Source organism: Pseudochaenichthys georgianus, chromosome 16 (genome assembly GCF_902827115.2).
Source record: "Pseudochaenichthys georgianus chromosome 16, fPseGeo1.2, whole genome shotgun sequence".
Classification (NCBI taxonomy): Eukaryota; Metazoa; Chordata; class Actinopteri; order Perciformes; family Channichthyidae; genus Pseudochaenichthys; species Pseudochaenichthys georgianus.
The window spans coordinates 30,382,937-30,396,242 of NC_047518.2; the positions used below are offsets into that span (position 1 = coordinate 30,382,937).

Genomic DNA, 13,306 nt, shown 5'->3' on the forward strand with positions numbered 1-13,306 from the left:
AGTGAGAACACAGAAAGCCTTTTATATGTTTATTCTTTACCCTCTTTCACGTCTTTCCTCCTTATCTTCTACTCCGAAACACCATCGAGTATACCCACATGCATCCACACACACATACAGTGTGTCAAATTCTATAAATCTTCTCGACAGGGTTATATAAACAAGGTACGGGGTTCACTCCCACTGACCTTAAGGAGCAAACACACACACCCACACACAGACATACCGGTAGATCCACTCTCATCCTTTAACGCTGTTTAAAAACATATGAGAGGATCCTTCTTTTAAGATGCTGGCTCAGGTGTTTCCTGTTGGGCCATTTCCACACTCAAAGATACAAGGAAGCATCTCTGAATGAAAATATACACACTCACAAACTCCACATTTAGCTCATGGATAAAGGTACCTCTCTTTGAACGACGCAACCTTTAGTTGACACACACACACACACACACACACACACACACACACACACACACACACACACACACACACACACACACACATAAAGGCCAGCAGACCCACAAAGAGGCAGGAGCAGCGACATGTAGTGTGTGTTTCCTCGACCTCAGCGCTTAGCTGTCCTGCTGTTGACATTAACAATCAGATTTGTCCACGTTAAACACACCCGTTCAGTAAAACAGCCCGCAGGTTCAAATGGTATTTTCAATGTTTGTGTGTGTGTGTTTTGTGTGTGTGTGTTGTTCTTTCTTATTGAGTTTTCTTCCTCTATAAGGGAGAGGTTTCACATATTCCACTCTACATTCCATTCCAATTATTATTTATTTAAATTAAATTGTTCTTCTTGTGTTGAGAAAATGCTCCCATCTCTAACGCAGCGTCCACACGGCGGCGTGCGCTGAAGCTTGCCGGCGGGCGTGTCTGAAACTCAACCAACAACCAACCGCATTAATCTCCCACCCCGGACACATACGCACGCGGTTTGATTGGCTAGAGCTTGTTCTGGCATATGATTTGATTGGCTGACGCTTCCGTTTTTTAAGCGAGCAACGCGAGCAAAGCGAAGCGGCGCTCCCACAATGCAGTTCGGCAAAGCTTGACGTCACCCCATTCAAAGTGAATGGGCAGAAGTGTTGAAGCTTCAACGCACGCCACCGTGTGGACGGGCCGTTACAGATACAGTAGTTTGACATTTTGCTAGCTTAAGACATTTAGTCGACAGATTTGAGAGTTGTATAAATCTTCTCACCTAAAACTCCACCAGAAAGTGGAAAGTGTTTTCTTCCAAAATGTCGGATTGCTTTGAAACAGTGATTCAGAGTCAGTGTGGTCATTTTGAACTTTTGTTTGTTGACCGGTGGTTTTGCTGATTTTGTGAGCCATTTCCTTTAAACATAAATAAATGACGGTGCTGGACAAAACCAACAACAAACAACAGGCCGCTTTGTTTTAAATGAACTTTTGACTCCGATGGAAACAACCACAAGCCAACATGAAATTGATGCTCTGCATAAAAATAGTTTGGCGTATTTCACTTTGGGAACAAAACAATAAAACAGGATCATGAAATACTGTTGTCTTATATATTTCATGAAGTCCCAGTTTTTCTATATTGATTACTTCTGAGCGCATTCTGCCGTAAGCTGAGAGCTGAAAGGGTTATTGGGTTCCTATGCGCTGGATCTAATTTAGATTAAGCACCGGGAAAATACTTTGTCAGGTGTTTTGTTAAGTTTGAATTGTAATAATACTATATTACTTTTTATTTTTGTTTTAATTTTCCTTCTGTCAGACAATAAAATACCAGCTTTTGTGTTGCCACTTTTTCATTTTAGTTTTTGCTCTGCTACATTTTTCATTGTCAGACCGCTTCCTTTGCTCTGTAACTTTTATTCATTAATTTTTTCTTTTAATGTTTATTTTATTATCTTTGCTTTTCAATTACTGTTTTTAAATGCCATTTTCTTAATGTCTTTTATTTTGTAAAGCACTTTGAATGACCTTGTGTTTAAAGGTGCTATATAAATAAACGCGCCTTGCCTTGCCTAATGTGTTGTTGTAGGAGAGACAGTCTTATACACCTTAGACACGGCTGTCTCTTTTGAGATAGTACAGAACACCAGTAACTCAGAGTGAACACTTAATTTATTTTAAACTGAGGATGAAGCTCACCCCTTCCTGTGTGTGTTTGTGTCTCTCTGCAGCGTGTCCGGTGGGCTACTTCAAGTCCGTTTCGGGCTCCACTCCCTGCTCGGTGTGTCCCCCCAACAGCAGAACCAGCCAGGAGGGGTCGAGTGTGTGTGAATGTCGCAGCGGCTTTTACCGGGGTGCCAAAGACGCCAACTCCTCTGCCTGCACAAGTGAGCTTTGTTTGTTTACGCCTGGCTCTCTGGGAGGTGTTCAAGGGGCCTCATTCCTCATTTGTCACTTTCCTCAGACTGTGAGAACCCAGATTCACAATCAGTGACCAGGATCTTTTTTTATCACAACATAATGGAAACTGTTAAGTATAGTAGTTTCCCTGCTCACTTAAATTATGTCACCGCTGAACTTAGTTTTTATAACGTTCTTTCCATTACTTAACTTGGTTAAATGTCTTTGCCAGCAAGCAGCTACTTTCATATCTTAAACTTTTTAGCAGATGCTTCCATCTAAGTGTCCGTCGGGTACATTATGTATGTTAAACTCCTCCCTCTCTCTCTCTGTCGTCTCCACAGCGCCTCCATCTGCTCCAGTCTCTATGTCCTGGGAGTATGAGAGCGCCGATGGCGGGGTGTCCCTAAGGTGGCGCCCTCCGGTTGACATGGGGGGCCGCAGCGAGGTGTGGTACGGGGTGGTGTGCCGCATCTGCCCCTCGGCCACCTTCACCAACCCCACGGCCTGCTCCTGGTGTGGAGAGGGCGTCACTTTCAGCCCCACCCAGACTAACCTGAAACAAACTAAGGTCACCCTCAACAACCTGCTGACCAGAGTCACTTATCTCATACAGGTACCGTTGAAAACTCTCTGTTAAAGGCACTCATGGTTATCTCCTGTTAAGTTGTCTTTGAGAGTAAGGTTTACTGTGATAACAGTTTCTCTCGTTTTGCTATTTGGGTTATTTTGAGTAAGATTGGACTACATCAATAAAGCAAATTGGAACAGTTCTTCATTAACTCTCTGTGAAAAGAGAAACATTTCATTTCAAACCTTTATTTAGACAGATAGGTCCCTTGAGATCATGGATCTCTTTTACAAGGGAGACCTGCATCAATTTAGTTCCACATGAAACATAAAAACAACATAAAACAAACAATAGAGGACATCATATTTACATATTCACCAACACTTACAAACACCCATAGTATCAGAAAGCATCTCGTGCAGACGTGCCTTAAAAACATTTAGAGAAATAAAATTGCTCAATTTTAATTAGGACTGCTCATTTCAAAGGTGCAACAAACATCTATTATTTCCACCTAGCTCCTGGATAAAAAGAGTTTCTCACAATGATTATTGAAACATTTCCCGGAGCCACAGAGCAGGCATGTCCTCTGTGTCGTATTATTCCATAAGCTCCACATTAATAAATACACATTTATTATTTAGCTTGGGGAAACCGGACTAAATCATAGCATATTTCTTATTCATAAAGGGCAGTTATTTCCTATTTACTGGGGTTTGTTTACTGGCCGACACAGCTGCATGTGCCAGGCTTTGTTTTGCAAACACTAAAGCACGTCCTAAATGTAAATAGAAAAAAGCTTTGTATGTCACGTCTGTGTGTTCCTCTTATTGACAGGTGCAATCCATGAATGAGGTGTCAGCTTTGAGTCCTTTTCCAGCTCGATACACAAGCATCAATTTCACTACGAGCCAGTCAGGTGAGCACGGGACATAAAAGGATGAAACAGATGAGATGAAAGAGAAGAGATGATCTGATGTTGATGTTGTGCAGATACTGGGTGTGCGTGTGTTTGAAGCCTTTCTCTCTCCCTCTCTGTCTCTCTCTCTCTATCCTTCTCTGTACTCCATCTTTTGTCTTCCTGCTCTCTGCGCCGGGGGTTGCTCGAGGTTACAATATCCTGTCACATCCCATTATATTCACTGCGGAGGAAGAAAGGGAGAAATGAGAGATGGGAAGACAAAAAGACGGACAGAAAGTAAATGAGTGGGAAGAGGAGAGGAGAATGGAGCATTGTGCTGAGAAAGTATACCACTATGAGATGGTCCAATAAAGTGATCATGATTGATTAAAAAGTCTCTATTAACCTAAATGATCTAAAACGTTCTGGTGGCTGCACTCATAGTTTATTGATTCAAATGAAAGGAATGCCGGAAAGTTTCCTTTAACTCCTCTTACCGGCCGGCACAATGACTGTAACTAGATCCTGCCCTATAAAGACTCCACTTTCATGCTCTACTAAATACACTTGACACATTCTGTAACACTGCCCCCCTCTGGTCACTATCCCTCCAACACAACTTCTGCTTTATTGTTGTGGGTTAATGGGGTTTAATGATCATTCATCGCATCTCTCAGGGAAACGTTATTCTCATACATCTGTTCTTTCCCACAGTTCCCAGCACAGTTCCTATGATGCACCAGCTGAGCCGAGCCCCAGACTCCATCACTCTCTCGTGGCCTCAGCCGGACCGGCCGAATGGAGACATCCTGGAGTACCAGCTCAGATACTATGACAAGGTACATGCAAACATGGCGCACAACTGCATAAACGGACATATATGAGACTTGGCACTAAATGTCCCTCTCCTGTGTCCCCAGGGTTCAGATGTGGACAGTGCAGCGAGTGTGTACAGTGAGACCAACACGGTGACCGTCGGCTCTATGATCCCCGGCTCCATCTACGCCTTCCAGATCAGAGCTCGAAATGAACGGGGCTACGGGCCCTACAGCAACACCATCTACTTCACCACGCTGCCTCTGGGTACTGCACTCCTTTATTGTAAAACCAATGAAGTACAGTAAGAGTGCTTTACTGCATTTAACACACCACTGAGCTGGTAGAATTGACCAAAACACTAGATTAAAATCAAAATAATCCTCTCCCTCATCACTTATGACGCTGAGACGCGTCCCTCTGCCTTTATTTTCTCTTCTCTTTTCATACCGCTGCGCTCGGGATATTTCTTGGCAGTTTTTCTGCTTCTCGCTCTGTCACTGCTCCAGCTGCCGCTCCACGGCCTTTTCTTCCCGAGAGGTTTGTCCGGCCCCGGCTGACACGGAAATTGGGCTCGTCTGAGTTGGAAGCTGAGGGGGCTACGTTAAATTCTCCTGTCTGCACACAAATACTTTGCCTATTAGCGCGCTAGACTAAATATTGCTTAACTCTTTGGCTAGTGTTCTTTAGCTGGGGAAGGGGGGCATTTTTTAATGTTGTCTTTGTAACCGCGATGGACAAGTCCTACTCATTGGGCCTTTATTAGTGTTCGGAAGATCATAATTAAAAACGAAATATTATAAAAGTATGAGAAAGAGACTGTAGGAAATATTGCTAATAAACAGTTTAATGCAGAAGGAGCAAAGTCATTGAACCACCTCGAAATGAACATGCATACTAACTTTCGTTTCAAACAATGTTCTCTAAAGTGGTTGAACTATTTATATTTATGAGAAAGCCTCCTTAGTTCCATTCTGTTTAATTCAATGTCCTTTATTTTTCATCTAATGCAGGGGTCTCCAACCTTTTTTAGGATGAGAGCTACTTTCAAAAAATAAAACAAGTCGGGAGCTACTTTTACTCCTGTTTTTTTGTTTTTTACAGTGTATATATTTAGCACATTTTAACATTATTATATGCTTACCTTTAACCTTTATGTGCTGTTTGGGTCTGTGGGACCCGTTTTCAGTGTTTACTAAAATGTATGCAATTTAATTATTTTAAGCTGCTTTATTTGGAGGTGGACCTCACCTCCTCTAGGGGGGGCCTCACGTCCTCTAGGGGGGTCCGGGGACATACTACCCCGGGAAGATTATTTTTTTAAATGTTGAAGTGAAATGCATCAATCTGGTGCACTTTGAGCACAAAATGAATTTATGGATACAGCTCTCAAAACTCAGATGAAAGGGAGCTGTAAACTTTTCAATAATCCAAACATCTTTCGAATATGATCACAACCAATAACACATTTTTTTTTTAACTAGTTTATTCTTATCTTATGTTAGCTAGTTAGCATTCTTTCTTTCTATTTATGCATATGTTATTAATCACTCCCCTTTTAAACATTTTACTGTCCTATAGTACACATTGGAATGATTTCTTACTTTATTAAATAGATAAAGGTGTGCTCTCCCTCGCTCTCTCTTGCTCGCTCACAGAGGCTGTGTGCTCCTCCGTGGGGATGACGGCTTGCGTTAAAAAATAATAATAAACATATTTGTAAAGTGGGGGGACACAAACGGGATTTTGGAAAGTGGGGGGACATGTCACCAGAGTAATCTACTCATTATCAAAACTGATTCCCAGAAAACCCTCAGAGTAGGCTACCTCAAAGTAAAAAGAAAATCAAAGTAAAGTTACATTTCTAAATGTGGACTATTCTGTAGTTTAGAGCAATATTCAGATTGCACTTTAAATGAAATAGAAATGTCTGTTTTTAGTGTGTACTCATTAAAGTACATCTATTCAGTTACAGTAACAACCGTGTTTTTAATTGTATACAGCTCTGGGATAACTTAAACAACACTGTGTTAATGATTCATCAGCAGCTGATAGTTTTCTCACTTCTTCTCCCACAGAGGAACATTCACACCAGATCAAGAATCGGCTTCCTCTGCTGGTCGGGTCAGTGATGGGTGGAGCAGCTTTTCTCCTGGTGGTGGCAGCGATTGTGGTTGTTGTGGTGTTTCGCAGGTATGTTGTCGATCCATTCGCATGATCAGACAAACAGTGCCATACATATTTTTAATCATGGAAAATTTGAATTGTCTTTACCCATTGCAGTAAGAGGAGGGAGAGTCCGTACAGCGACAGACTCCAGAGGTACATCAGCAACAGAGGTGAGCACAGTCATATTTAATTTAATTTAAAAAATGTGTTAGTAGCAGCAAAGTAATCGGATGTTTAGAGACTTAGTTCAGAAAACGTTTCATTTCAGGTGGAGTTAAGTATTATGTGGACCCATCCACTTATGAGGACCCCAGTGAGGCTGTCAAAGAGTTTGCCAGTGAGATCGATCCCACTCATGTGAAGATTGAGGAGGTGATCGGTGCAGGTAGGCATGATGCTGCTTTTTCTTTTATATCGTTCTGTAGTTTTGTGATAGGTACTTTAATGTGTAATCTGTTCCACCTCCTCTCCACTCCAGCCCAGTTTGGGGAGGTTTCTCGGGGTCGCTACCGTCCAATGGGTCGCAGGGAGGTGCTGGTTGCAGTGAAGACTATCCGCTGGGGGGCGTCCGACAGAGAGAAAGGGATTTTCCTCAGTGAAGCAGGGGTCATGGGTCAGTTTGACCATCCGAACGTACTGAAGTTGGAGGGTGTGATCACTCATTCGGCTCCAGAGAGGATCATCACAGAGTTCATGGAGAATGGGCCATTGGATGCTTTCCTCAGGGTGAGACAATGACACACTCTCTCCATCTTTAGTATGTTGTATTGACATGTTAGTAATACCCAAAAATCTCCTCTTCTCACATTCTCCTGTGCCCCCTTTCAGGAGAACGAGGGCCAGTTCAGCGTCCTCCAGCTCATCGGGATGCTCAGAGGAGTCGGTGCAGGGATGCGTTACCTCTCTGAAAGAAACTTCGTCCACAGGGACTTGGCGGCTAGGAACGTGTTGGTCAACTCCAACCTGGTCTGTAAAGTGTCCGACTTTGGACTGTCCCGACTCATGAGGGGCATGGACCACAACATACCCACATACACTGCCTCACTGGTACGTATGTGAACATGTAGTATTTTTTATATATCTATGTTGCATTATTTTGCAACAAAGTTCACTTATTCCCTGTCTGGCTTCCCTCCATCAGGGCAGTAAGATCCCTGTGAGGTGGACGGCCCCAGAAGCCTTTCAGCATCGCAAGTTCAGCTCGGCGAGTGACGCCTGGAGCTTCGGCATACTCATGTGGGAAGTGATGTCATACGGAGAGCGTCCATACTGGGACATGAGCAATCAAGAAGTGAGTATGTAGGAGAAGGTTGCCTCAGCAGAAGACCTCATATATTAGTGATGCAAATGCACTCAAATCCTTCGCCTAAGTGCAAGTAATGTAAACAAATTTACAAAAAATTACTAATACAGCTATTTGGTTTTAAATCATTTTGAGCTACAGTAGAACGTACCAGTGCAAAAAAGGTGGACAGCTTCTTTATTAAATGTTCTTTGCCACCATCCTCCCTCTCTTGATTTAACACACCCGTTTAAGTGGTGAGAAAATGCCAAGCAGCTTTTAATTTGCCTAATTTTCTCTTAGTCACTCTTTCGTAGCCCTCAGCGGTCTGTGACCTTTCATGTAAGGGCATTTACATAAAAACTCCATCTGCCCTGCTCATCTGTAACGTCTCCCTGCCTCTCTCTGCAGGTGATGAAGGCAGTAGCAGACCAGTATCGCCTCCCCGCCCCCCACAACTGCCCCTCTGCCCTCCACTCCCTGATGCTCCAGTGTTGGCAGACGGAGCGAGGGGACCGACCAGGCTTCGACACACTCCTCTCCTCCTTGGACCGCCTCATCAGGCACCCTGCCTCCCTTAAGGTGGAGCCAACTCGGTGAGACACCAGCTTCTGGCAAACACTTGACCAAAACACATCAGAGACAGCAGCTGACAAACCGCCTGCTATATTTACAGATTCTGATGCTCTCGTTTTTGACATTCACCCCTTTTACAGAAGCTGCTCTCAGCCGCTGCTCAGCCCCACCCCCACAGATCTAACGTCAGTGTCGACAGTCAGCGATTGGCTGCTTGTGCTGAAGATGGAGAGATATCAGGATGAGTTTGATCAGGCAAACCTGGACACGTTAGACAGAGTCAGCAGGCTCAGCATAGAGTGAGTATAGATGGTTATCACTATGACATTAGGATAAGATGAAGCTAGTGACTGTGTGCTTTTATGTCTCACTGAAAATGATGTAGGTATTATGTTATTTCCCACAATGTGAACAAAATGTTTCATGGCAGTGCTTAACTCATGAATGTCTGAAAGGTACAACCAATAAATAGTTTCTTATCACGGTTTGAATCTGTACTACAATGCCAAAAGTGTTTTAAAGCACACTTCATTAGTCAAACTTATGTGAAGTATACACAATTTGAATATTGAATAGTTAAAGGCTTTAAAGGTCCTCCCTGGTAAATGTGATTAGAGAGGCAGTGCTGAAAACAGAATAATTAAACATAAATAGACAAATTACCGGAGAGTGCTCAAGCTGTTCTCTGGAGCTTAAGTAAGTAAGTAAGTGAACCTCTTATGTATCTGGCACAAAGTTCAGTAGTAAAGGAAAACATTAAGATAAGCCAAAGTAAGTACTAAAGAAAACATTTGACAAAAGTCAGTATGAGCATCAATAAACGCCTGAACTACCACAGGGTTTTATAGACATGCAACCCAACATTTCTATCCTTTAAATATCAGGTGGAGTTAACAACAAGTGTTGAACTAAACTCCCGGTTCTTCTGCTCTCTCCTGCAGAGACATCCAGACTCTGGGGGTGAACCTGCTGGGACACCAAAGGAAGATCTTCAATGCAACCCAGCAGCTCAAAGCCTATCTGTCGCAGGGGCAGGTGGAGGTGTGACACGCACCGACAGTACAACCTGCGCCATGGATTTCTGCGCTTTTCCCAATCCTCTGCTTGTTGTGTCTGGTTTCATTCATTTTGGTTGAGCACATCTTCGGGCAAAACAAAAAAGAGAATCAGCTTTTGTTTGCAAGGAAAAGCATCAAGTGCCACTCTGTGTATTCTTCTACACTACATCCAACACTACAACCAGAAGTTGTGAAAAAGAGGATCGGACTCTCTGACAGACACTCACAACAATTGACAGAAGAGAGATGCACTATGGGAGCTGCAGTCCAGGTCAAAGTGGGGTTACGGAGTTTCTGAGGAGAAGGAGGACTTTGAAGATTCCTCAATGTTTTTCACTAGATTTCACTTTATTGTTGTCTGCCTTCTTCTCTCCTCACCCATCTGCAGTCCTACCTCTCTCACCTACTCTTAAACTACTGTTCCTCCATGAAACCTTCAATTTTCCCGTCATTGAATACAAAAGAATATTGAAATGTTTTTGTTAGTATACTTATGGAGATCTCTCCACACAAAGAATTGCGTAAAGACAATCAAAGCCTTTTTCTAATATTTCTTGTGTTATTTGTAAAGTTGTATCACTTCCCTTCTCCTTAATCGCCAAATGCTAACTGTTAGCAAGAAACAAAACGGTATACCTAGCAGCCTATGGTTTGCCCTATAAGGTATTACTTTTAGCTTTCAGAACAAATATACAGTTTGTTTAGTTGTTCAAACTAAATGTTTTTAACCACCTAAATCAGAGCTGAATACCCTGAGGTTAGATATGAGTCACTGCCATGAAATTGTAAAAACTAAAATGAAACAAAAAAAGCTTTTAAGAACTTTAAGCCATGTATTTCCTATTTTAATATACATATCCAGTTTGTACAACTCACTCTCACTCTTTTGTCTCTCGGCGACAACAGAGCTCATGTACTGCAAAACTACAATCTTCACCTCAGCTGCAAACACAATGTCCATCTGCGATGAAGACAGAACCATGCAGCACCCACCTTTATGTGTACATTTCACACTCCACCTCATTTTTGTTTGATTGCTAGAGTAAAGACACTGAGTCATTGAAGCGTTGTGAATGTGTGAAATGGGAAAGACGGACAAAATCGGATCTGATTAACACTTGAAGGAAGGAGGCGAAATGCTTTGTAAGTATAGTCGTCTGTCTGTGCTGTAAATGAGGCTGTGTTAATGTGTACATCAGGTTTATGCTGTACATCGTGTGTGTGTGTGTGTGTGTGTGTGTGTGTGTGTGTGTGTGTGTGTGTGTGTGTGTGTGTGTGTGTGTGTGTGTGTGTGTGTGTGTGTGTGTGTGTGTGTGTGTGTGTGTGTGTGTGTGTGTGTGTGTGTGTGTGTGTGTGTGTGTGTGTGTGTGTGTGTGTGTGTGAGACACAAGTGTGTCAGGCTACATACATTATTAGCAGTGTTTACTTGTTCACCACTATTCCATAATTGTGCAAATTTGTAAAATAAATGATATGATTTTATTTAATATTTTGCTACTTGTGTTATTTTGTGAGCAAGTTAAGTGTTTTACCAGCTACTCAAGTTTATTTTTTATTTAATGAGTATTTCATTAAGCGTTTGGGTAAATATGATTTAGCCTAAGCTAGCATCATCATGTAGGGACAAACATTTAAAGAGATAACATGTGAGATACATTTAGTTAATACCAAAGGGGAACAGGACGAAGAGCTATGCTAGCAGGTCTGTGAAACTGTACAGGTGTTTTGAGGTAAATGCTAATGTTTGCATGCGAACACAAGCTCACAATAACCATGCTAACCCTGCTTTTGTTTAGCAAACTCCTTATGTTCACTATCTTAGTTTAGCTAAAATGCTAACATCTGGTTTTAAGTACTAGACACAAGGTACACTAAGGCTTATAAAAATGGTATGTGTTAAATGTTTTAAGATATTTATGTATATTAAGTATGACCTGATGATGGCACTGTAAAAAGTTAAGTGATGCGCAAACGCACAGCCTTGATGATTCATCCTCTGGAGAACTTTAATTTCAGTTTACCAAATTAAAGGCTTGACTCGGTTTGCATTTATAAAGAATGCACACATGTGTTTAATCGTTAATGTCAGATATGTACTAAGTAAATACATTTGTTCCTGCTCAAGATTAGATTCAACTTTATTGTTATTGCACAGATTACAGGTACTGAGACAACGAAATGCAGTTTAGCTTCTAACCAGGTGCAACAAGCAGTAAAGTGGAAAGTAATGTACACAATCTACAGAACAACATATAGAATGAATTGAATGATGAATAAACAGTGGGGTATGAATACACTAGATATCAGCCTGTGAGCAGTATGAACAGTGTGTATGCTAAGATATATAAAGTATGAAAACGGTAAGCAGTATAGTATAAAATATATAGATATTAATTTCATGATGATAAACATTGTGGAACAATGATGAAAAATGGGAATGGATGTGGCGACATAAAACTGACACAAAACAACAACACACTTTTGCCAGCCAATTGGAGAGTTTCATCAGCAGCACGTGGTAAAAACCACCAATGAGCGCTCAGCTCGAGATACCAGCGAGCCGTTTCCCATCAAGCATTTCGCTTCCGCAGCTCGTGGAGAGCAACTGCGCCAACTCGCCTCGCCTCGCTCTCAAGGCTGCGGGCGTCTTTGTCCCGCGAGATTTCAAAGTCTCATGTGGGCGAGCCTCCAGAGCAAGTCGGACAAAATGACTAACCATCATGCAACGCACTAGCAAGACGTTGATCACAACTGCGCAGGTCTGTGCAGGTCTTGCTTGTCTCAAACAAGCCTACCGACTGCATCTCTACGTGGACATCATGGTGTTTACATGAGCACAGAGAGATCGGGTTATTCATGTTCCCTGTTTACATGATAAATACTAGTGTAACGTCCGAGGTGTTAAGGCTTCAATGATACTTCTGTGTAACAAAAACTCAGGAACTTAGTACTTTTTGGAGCGTCCCAGATAGCGCCTCCGTTTATTATTGTAGTCACACCACGCTCTCCTTCACCACACCAGGACAGACTGCGCATGCTCACAACACATGACCTCTCAACCCAATGCTTACACTAGTAACCTGGCATTTCGATGCCTTTTCTCATCTAAACTATTCAGTATGTGTATCTCTCTATCATGACATAAAGACGAAACTCCTCTCCAGAAGTGAGACGCTTTTGCCGCCGCCGCCATCACTGTTAACTGCTACCAGCTGATGACTTACTTTCTTCTTTGACATTTTTTTTCTTATGTCCATGTTGTCTGTGGAAGAAAATATGGGATTAGTTTTGTATCATAAAGATAAAGCAACACTTTCTCAGAATAAAGCAAAACTATGAGTTTAAAAGAAAAAAAAACTGAGTTAAGCAAAATAAAATACATTTCTAAAATAAAACTATAAGTTGCAAACAAATCATTTGTGTAATCATGTAAACTATAAGTATTTTTTCTTTGTTTTAACATAGGTTTTTGTTTGCAGTTCTTGTTTCTTCTTTCTCAATGATCAGACTTTTGCTCTCGCTGCAGCTTTCTCTTTTGCGCTCCCTCATTTTTTGTTTGAGATTCTGACACAAACATTCCAGGTGGGCGGGACTTTCAG

The 13,306-nt window shown here is 42.0% G+C and overlaps 1 protein-coding gene across 3 annotated transcripts in view; it reads left to right on the forward strand.

The window, feature by feature from the left end:
• ephb6 (eph receptor B6) overlaps nt 1–10,961 on the forward strand; it is a 39,928-nt gene extending 28,967 nt beyond the window's left edge. For all 3 annotated transcript variants that reach the window (XM_034101740.2, XM_034101741.1, XM_034101742.2), the window contains exons 6-19: nt 2,166–2,321; nt 2,679–2,950; nt 3,743–3,824; nt 4,521–4,645; nt 4,727–4,889; nt 6,701–6,815; nt 6,906–6,961; nt 7,060–7,176; nt 7,270–7,517; nt 7,620–7,838; nt 7,933–8,082; nt 8,485–8,669; nt 8,790–8,948; nt 9,591–10,961. In XM_034101740.2, coding sequence (XP_033957631.1) covers nt 2,166–2,321; nt 2,679–2,950; nt 3,743–3,824; nt 4,521–4,645; nt 4,727–4,889; nt 6,701–6,815; nt 6,906–6,961; nt 7,060–7,176; nt 7,270–7,517; nt 7,620–7,838; nt 7,933–8,082; nt 8,485–8,669; nt 8,790–8,948; nt 9,591–9,696 — 2,153 coding nt within the window. In that variant the 3' untranslated portion in view covers nt 9,697–10,961. The remainder of the gene's footprint in view (nt 1–2,165; nt 2,322–2,678; nt 2,951–3,742; nt 3,825–4,520; nt 4,646–4,726; nt 4,890–6,700; nt 6,816–6,905; nt 6,962–7,059; nt 7,177–7,269; nt 7,518–7,619; nt 7,839–7,932; nt 8,083–8,484; nt 8,670–8,789; nt 8,949–9,590) is intronic.
• The last annotated feature ends 2,345 nt before the right edge of the window (nt 10,962–13,306 follow it).